Raw genomic sequence first — 9013 nt, forward strand, 5'->3', positions numbered from 1 at the left:
AGAAATGTTTTCATTAGTTAAGAACTTATTACATTTGAGTCTCATTTATTTGCAATGCAATTGCACTTCCAAGACAATAGATGCCAGTAATCTATAGGTTATTTTATGGCATGTTGTCTTAGAAAGTAGCTTCTCCCAAGAAGTTGTATATGTTATGTTGCAACCTACAAAGTGTTTGTACTGCATTGTGCTTGTTACACAACAGTTCTTTGATTGTAACAATAATTTTACTTTTAGTTTCCTTAACTTAATATGGAGGTGTTGAAATCGCCATATAAAATCACTAATGCTAAAAGTAGGTTGTCTATGGCAAATCCAATGTAAATATGCATTTCAAAAGAGTGAAGCCACAAAATTACTTAGAGGGAGTTGGGCTGAGTCCGCCCTGAGTGCAACCCCCCCCGCAACCCCAAAGGGGACAAGGGGTAGAGAACGGATGGATGGACAGTCATCTTTGTTGTGTTTAAAAGCAGATGGCTAAATTAGAGCCACTGTATAGGTTTATGCTTCATAATCAGATTAGTTGACTAATCATTAAGATAATTGATGACTAGTCGACTATCAAAATAGTCGTTAGTTGCAGCTCTAATATCGTCCATATGGCACAACCCTAATTTTTATTCAGCTTTACTTTCTTTATGACTAACTGACATGTTGCAGTTTTTAGTAATAATACAACACCGTTTTAAATATGTCCTCTGTGGAGTCGTCGCATTTCTGCTGCATGCGCTCCTCCATGAAGTAAATGCGCAGCTTCAGGTTGAAGTTCTCCTTCTTCAGTGCTGCGATTTGCTGGAGACCAAGACGACAAAACAAAGGACACGTTATCATAAGATAGTCAAATTGCCCAGTTAAGGTTGATTCGTACAGCCTGGGCAATGAAAACAAAGCATTGAATCACATGAGTTAAAAAAACAACTGTGTGTGTGTTATTGTTAAAATGAATGAGGGCCTTCATGCTTGCATGTGTGCGAGGCAGACTGTGCATCATTGTGCTCGTGGCTCTGAACGGCATACATCTGGAAACGGGGGTTGGGGGATGCAGCCAGGACCATGTGCAATGCTCTAATTAGGCAGCAAAGGCCAAAATGTCTGAGGATGCATTCCAGTCAAATGCTGAAATATAACATTCAACTCGCCTGAGTCTGATTCACACACACTCCTTTGATCATCTTCAAATGTCCCCTTAATAAACGAAAACCACAATGCATTGAACGTAAGGGAAACAAACCACTCACGTTTTCGTAGTCCTTCATGGCGAGAGCTTTGGTGGGGGACATCTGGCCAGGAATGGACGACGCTGTCAGGCAATAAACAAGCATTATTCCTATGAGTTATCATTTCTAGAGTTATTTTGCATGTGACTGACAATTACACAATGAGTTTAGATAAAGACCAATGATTGCTTAAATGTGCTTGAAGTTTTGTGAAACATTTTGGTGACATTGTGAATGCATGGTAGAAATGAGCTTCTCTACATAAACGTGTGCGTGTGTGTAGCTTGTCACACTAGACATGAGAATTAGCTGTGGGATTAGCTAATGAGACTCTTATGGCGGATGTCTCTGCTCAGGTTCAGAGAGTGTTGGCGGTGGCAGCAACGGATGAACACAACATTAATTAACCCACGAGGGAAAGACAATGCAAACAAACATGGAGAGAGGACATTTAAAAAAAAAAAAGCTCTGTCGTACCTGTCATGTTGTCAGTGGAAAATACCCCAGCGTTTATGGAGTCTGGCAGAGCGCAGCTGAGGAGAAATCATATTTAGAAATGAATCATTCACACAGGAAGGCGAGGTCATCCATCACTTTCTGCTTATCACAGCTCACATATATACACGCTGACATTATTTTTTTGGAAATCACAACACAGTCCTGTTTGTGCATTACTCACACTGGGTGGCTTCCACTGAGCCCTACGGACACTCCACAAATAGATCCAGAATGACTCTCAGAGTCATTTACATTTACATTCACATGGCAGAGCAGTGTGTGTGTGTGCGTGTGTGTTCGTGTGTGATAAATGCACCATGTGCCAGTGGCAGCCTGGCTCTCAAGTTATAGAAAGCAGTGGATTGGTGGGTGAAAGGAGGGCATAGTTTTGTTAGAGGACAAATAGAGGACTGTGATGAGATGATGGCGACACCCCGCAGCCAATCACAACACAACGTGCCAAACATCAACATTACACATCTGACCAACCACAACAGCACATCATGGATATTATTACGTAATAGCTCCTTGTTCCACTGGAAAGTACTTGCATGGAGAAATACAGTTTGCTTTTTTCTGACTGAACTGGTCAGTAAAAACTATTTGGTCTCAAGCTGACCCTTGACCTCTTTGTCTAATAATAAGACAACTATCACCAACACATGCCACAACCACAAATGTGCCACGGCTTGGACAAATAGTTATTATTTCCTCATAGAGTGGACACTTTCTCTCCAAATTTTGCAAGAAACACCAGCTTGTCTACTCTGCAGGTAGTGTGCAACATCGAGTGTGACGAGGGATGAGTACCAAATTTGGTACTTTTATAGGCACCAACTGGTACTACTGATTTACGAAAAAATCAAAAAGTTGCCATATTTGAATACCTTTTTTGCTTGGTTGCAGACTCGGTCGGCTCTCAGAGCAGACTCAATCGAATTGCCTCTAAATTAGGGCTGGGCGATAAAAAGCGATAAACACCCTATCGATATCAATTAAAAATCTGTCTGATAAAACATTCAAATTGTTTTTTTCTTCGTCGGAAAAACTGAAAGTTGTGAACCAAGGTTGGTTGCTTGACGAAAGGCACTCGCACTCGGGGATCCGAGCAACGCAGGAAGGGATCATTGATCGGTGGGAGTGACACGCTAAGTCAATCAGGTAACCGTATCAACTATTAAGTTTGGTTGCGCCATCTTGTTGTCCTGCGGTTGAGTCTTTGCATGGAGTGAGAAGAGAAACTAAAAATGAGTGCTGCAGAGAGTAAAGAAATTGTGGATAAAACAGAAAAAGTCACCTCGACGGTGTGGCAATTTTTAAAAATGTTTTCAAACGGATTGTAGTCAGACCAGTGTGGTCTGTAAATAATGCAAGGCGCTCGTCCCCACACCACCTTAGCCGCGCACACCCCTTAGGGCAGAGCTGTAACTTCCTGGCACTAAACCTACAGAAAATAGTTCTTCACAGGTTTCTCTGTTTACATTTTCACATTTTGTTAGACTTTATGAAGCATCTTACTGATTTGATATTTTTGCACCTTCATTTTAAGAGGTTATTGTTAAGTGTTTGTGATCTTACAATTTTGTTTACAACGATAGTTTGAGTGTTTTCCATGGTTGTATTAAGAGGTGGGAATCTTTGGGCACTTAACGATTTGATTTCGATTCACGAGCTAAATTTCGATGAAAAATCGATTATTGGTGAATCTTCAATTGATGAATGTTGATGTCGTTTTACATTTATTTTCCTTTCACTAAATAAACATTCATCAATTGTGCATTTGTAATAAGAAACAGTTGGATTAATTACCCTTACATTTAATACATTAATTTAATGTGTGCAAAACTGAAAATAAGTGGCCTAAAATAAAGGAGCTGGTCGGATCTCTCAGCATTACATTATAGAATATGTTGTTTTGAGCTGCTGGACTGCAGTCAGCCAAATTTTAGAACTGTCTGCATTACTTTGTTTACAATACACAAAAAATCGATTATTGATGTTTACTAGTCGATTTTACAATCGTCCATGTCCAAATTGCGATGCAACTAAAAATCGATTATTTCACCCACCTCTAGTTGTGTTGACATTTTCTTTCCGTTCGGCCTTTGTAGTTAAGGGGATGATAATCAGAGGAAGGGTACAGCTGAAATCAAAAACTAATATTTTCTCCTGATCCTTATTTGTGATAGTTAATAAAAAATATAAATAATTATCGATATTGACCGAAACAGTTTTCGGCCATAACGCCGTGCCCTACTCTAGGTAATGTTGCAATTTTCCATGCCAACAAAGCAACTATGTTTGATAGAAAACACTTGAACGTACAGTAAGACTCCACTTTTCAAAATATGCTAGCTTGATGCTAATTCGCCATATTTGTCATAGACATGGTTAAAATTTGCAATTTTAGAAGGCAATTCAATAAGCTCCAAATTTGGTAATTAAAACTAAAACTAGGATGCATACTACAATCAAACAGCTTTGTGTAATAATTACAGAACAAAAATTTATTAGGGTGATAGAAATAATATTCATACGTCACGGGTCACGGTTATTGTTACCAAAATTATCACCGTTATCATAATTACCGCGGAATTCTTGAATGTGATCAAAAAGTACACTAAAATCTTTTAACCAAGTTTTTTTTTAAATAACTAAAATATAGACACACAATACACTTTCTTGGCAGAGGAAACATTAAAAAGTATTATGCTTCATTAAAGCCATATGATTTGTTTAAATAAATATATCTTCTTCCATTTTAATTTGTAAAAATTTTAGAATGTTTTTTTTAACAAATGCAAACTGGCTGATCAATTTGATTCACTTTTTCGATTTATGCGAGTTCGCTTCCTGTTGAAGACATCTCCGTCTGTTTTAACTCGACACTGTCGGGTATAGATCGATCACTTTGTGCTAGACAGCACTTCTTTATGTTCAAAGTAATGCTGTAACTTAGTTGTTGAGACAGCAATGTGTTCATACTAGTTTAGATTAGAGTATGACAGTTCTTAATGGAGAAAGACATTGTCGCATTTTCATGTTAGCATTTAAGACAGCTAGCTAGCAAGCTAACGCTAGTCGGTCTATTATTTAATCAAAGTGTGGTTATCAATCACGATTTTTAGATCATTTTAATGTAATACGGTAATACTAATCGACGGTTAGTATTACATTTTGGGTATCGGGACAACACTACTAGCGACACAAACATGTCTCTATTTGGAATGTTGCATTTTTTTTTTCATTCAAGTGAAATGCAGCGATGAATTGGGTCACAGTTATTGGGTCACAAACTAACCTGCTACCCCAAAATGTACAGCAATTATTCTCAATAAAAGAGGAGAAAAATAACCTTGAAAGAACAATTTAATCTAAGACATTTGTATGCACATGCAACACTTAAGACTAGAGATGTCCGATAATGGCTTTTTTGCCGAGATCCGATATTCCGATATTGTCCAACTCTTAATTACCGATTCCAATATCAACCGATATCTATATATACAGTCCTGGAATTAACACATTATTATGCCTAATTTTGTTGTGATGCCCCGCTGGATGCATTAAACAATGTAACAAGGTTTTCCAAAATAATTCAACTCAGGTTATGGAAAAAAATGCCAACATGGCACTGCCATACTTACTATTGAAGTCACAAAGTGCATTATTTTTTTTTAACATGCCTCAAAACAGCAGCTTGGAATTTGGGACATGCTCTCCTTGAGAGAGCATGAGGAGGTTGAGGTGGGCGGGGTTGGGTGGGTATCGGGGGTGTATATTGTAGCGTCCCGAAAGAGTTAGTGCTGCAAGGGGTTCTGGGTATTTGTTTTGTTGTGTTTATGTTGTGTTACGGTGCGGATGTTCTCCCGAAATGTGCTTGTCATTCTTGTTTGGTGTGGGTTCACACTGTGGCGCATATTTGTAACAGTGTTAAAGTTCTTCATACGGCTACCCTCAGTGTGACCTGTGTGGCTTTTAACCAAGTATGCGTTGCTTTCACTTGTGTGTGTGAAAAGCCGTAGATATCATGTGACTGGGCCGGCACGCAAAGGCAGTGCCTTTAAGGTTTATTGCCGCTCTGTACTTCTCCCTATGTCCGTGTACACAGCGGCGTTCTAAAAAGTCATAGATTTTACTTTTTGAAACCGATACAGATCATTTTCAAACCGATACTGATAATTTCCGATATTACATTTTAAAGCATTTATCGGACATATCTACTTAAGACCTTTAGCATATTAGTATGTGGGATTAAATTATGGCATGATTTAAGCAAAGAAGTCAAACAAAGTACTAATCAGAATCAGAATCAGAATAGTTTTTGTTGCCATTGTTTGAGAACGGGTTCACAAACTAGGAATTTTTCTTGGTGCAATCGTGCAACATAAAACACATATCACAGATTTGGTAATTCCTGGCTCAAATTTCCCTTGTTAAAGTCACCAAGCACGATAACAAGAGAGTCCGGAAAAGACCGTTCCACATGTAAGATCTGGCCTGCAAGCTTGCGCTGAGCATCACGCACGTCCGCGCCGGGTGGTATGTAGACAGCCACCAGTAAGAATGAAACAATCTCACGCGGTGAGTAAAAGGGCTTACAGTAAGTGAAAATATATTCCAGAGAAGGAGAGCAGTGTTGAGATATCACTGTCACGTCTGTACACCAGTTGCTGTTGATGAAGAAGCAGACTCCTCCGCCTCTTTTTTTGCCGGAGACCCCTGCGTCTCGGTCCGCGCGGAGAAGATGAAAGCCATCCAGTTGAACCGCGATGTTCAGGACACTTGCGCTCAGCCACGTCTCAGTGAAGCACAAAACACAAGATGAGGAAAAGTCCTTGTTTCTTCTCATCAGCAACGCTAGCTCGTCCATCTTGTTGGCAAGTGAGCGGACGTGGGAGAGAAGGATGCCAGGTAAAGGCGTGCGTAATCCCCGTCCGCGGAGGCGGACAAGGGCGCCCGCTCGCTTTCCCCTTCGGTGCGGTTTCCCTCTTTTGATCAAAGAATGGACCAAATCCGCAGCTGACGCTAAGATGATCGGTAACAAGTCCGTAGGGATGATGGATCTGATGTTCAGTAGCTCTTTGTGGGTGTAAGAGCACGCGGACACACATTTTACGCACAAAAACAAACAAAACAGAGCGCACGAGAGCACAGAGGCAGCCGTAATCGGCGCCATGATGATCCAAATATATCCAAATGATCCACTTTAAGAGGCTGTTAAAGCCAAAAGTGTTTACAAAGTACATATTGAATCTTACTGTATATTACATATTATTAAACTCATTAAGTGTTAACTGTTGTATTCACAATTAATTGATGTACTTAAATTGTGCTACAAAATGCAACAAAACAGGATGTGAACATATGTGTTGGTGATTGTGAAGAAGGGTAGAATTGATCAGGCTTAGATTCTTCCTACTCCTTTTCGAACATGCTGTTAGGAGAAATTAAAATATTTAGACATGTTTGGAATAAACTTAAACAAACAGCGTCTATTACGAGAGGAAGCCACTATTAGAGGAAATAGTGCCACATACAAAAACAAAATTCTCCCCTACTATGCAGAAAAAAAGCATTTTAATAACACACAATAATTTAATAATCACAGTTCTTTGACTTAGTAATTGAATCAATGCCAACATTTTAAAACAATAACACCCAGTAAAAAACATGTCAATCATTTCATCACATGCAGAGTTGCTGCTTCCTGTCAATTGAAGCGGAAGTCTTTCACCACATAAGAGGCACAAAAACACAAAAAGCATCAAGATGTGCAACAACACCCACTTGGCAGTGTTGCATATTCACACCAATCGACACAACACAAGAGCCTAGTTATTTGGAAGCAACTGTGGTAGCCCATCCAACAATTTAAAAGGCACCAGAGTGAACTCCCCTTTCTCTTTAAAATATATGACATATCTGTTGAACTTGAATCAGGCAGGTAATTCACACCGCTCAGATCAGCTCACATCTTGGATTACTGTGCCATGCTGGCCACCTGGATCATGTCGTCTTCTCGTACACACACACCTACTCATTATTACAAGACATTGCAGGGAGGATGATTGCACTACGCCTACGACATAGCAGAAAGATGTCTATCGTAGAAGCCGATAATACAAAGCAGAATAACATCGTGGCCGTGTTTCACTCACCGGGATGCTCATCTGTCCGCGAGATAAGAAGCAACATGACGAGTCTGCATTCTGCAACTAACAGAACTCTCCCCGTTGCAAGATTGACTCTGATTACTTCCGCTTTGCTGCACCCGGAAGCCCACCAGCCAATCAGCATCAGCTATTCGGCGCCAGTATGATTTACGTGACCTCAGGCATTGTTATGCAGTATAACATTACGTTTAAGACCCCAGAACAACTAAAAATAAAGTATTACTGCTAATCTCCAATTCTACTTTAGTCTAAACTAGCTAACTGTAAATATGTTTGAACGCGCCAACTTACTGTCATATTGCTATGGTTTTAGGAAAACATAACTGGCGTTAGACTTTATGAGTAAATTGATATATAAAGCCAATATGTTACAGCACAATACACACGGAGATATGCAGTGTAAATACAAGTATCCATCCAGTAAATAGACAGGTCCCAGGCAATTTATTTGAAAATGTACATTGTAGTCAGAGCCTTGACATGCTAACCGTTAGTCAGCTAGCTTAAGAGTTTTTTACCTTCCGTTTAAGTCAATGGGCAGCGTCAGGTCGTCCCCGACGACGGAGTCCATGGTAGCGGCTTCTCTTACTCCGAGCTTCTCGCGTAACAACGTGGCATTCCGCCGGAAATATGCACTTTAAAACCAAGGAAAGCGGGACGAAATTCAAAAATAGTCTAGGCTACCGCCATCATGCTACAACAAACGTCACGGATGTGCACGTTGGAGCCTGGCAATGTGCCTTCAAGGGGCGTCGGAGTGAGTTGAACAAAACGACATTCGGCTCAGTATGATGGATAATGGATGTTATAAGTCTTTGTGTAATAATAAGGAGACACATATGTTTTCTGTATCCAGTCTTAAAGCATGTCTTACTTCGATTTGTTTATTTACTTGCTGACGTGTAAAGGAAAGCATCCCTAGAAAAACTGGAGTCTTGAACGCAACGCGGTAGCTGGGCGGATACTGTCAACAAGCGATTGGCCAAAACAAACAGTTTGGGCGGCTTAAAAACAAAATTGTCTGTCAAATAAAGACTCCACTTATTTGTTTTCGACTTACAGTATGTGGCTTTTTTCAGCATTCTTTGACGACACAGTTACAGTGTGTATAAAGTTTATATC

General features: G+C 39.9%; 1 protein-coding gene across 3 annotated transcripts in view; it reads right to left on the reverse strand.

The window, feature by feature from the left end:
* cdk5rap2 (CDK5 regulatory subunit associated protein 2) overlaps positions 1–8632 on the reverse strand; it is a 62395-nt gene extending 53763 nt beyond the window's left edge. Inside the window, exons 1-4 of one of the 3 annotated variants that reach the window (XM_062056833.1) lie at positions 8410–8632; positions 1695–1750; positions 1239–1300; positions 682–792 (exon numbers count right to left, since the gene is read on the reverse strand). In XM_062056833.1, the coding sequence (XP_061912817.1) occupies positions 682–792; positions 1239–1300; positions 1695–1750; positions 8410–8462 (282 nt within the window). In that variant the 5' untranslated portion in view covers positions 8463–8632. Of the gene's footprint in view, positions 1–681; positions 793–1238; positions 1301–1694; positions 1751–7876; positions 7960–8409 lie in introns of those variants that run through there. The other 2 variants (XM_062056831.1, XM_062056832.1) reach the window with 2 other exon arrangements.
* Between the last annotated feature and the right edge of the window lie 381 nt (positions 8633–9013).

Source organism: Entelurus aequoreus, linkage group LG08, assembly GCF_033978785.1.
Source record: "Entelurus aequoreus isolate RoL-2023_Sb linkage group LG08, RoL_Eaeq_v1.1, whole genome shotgun sequence".
NCBI classification, from domain to species: domain Eukaryota; kingdom Metazoa; phylum Chordata; class Actinopteri; order Syngnathiformes; family Syngnathidae; genus Entelurus; species Entelurus aequoreus.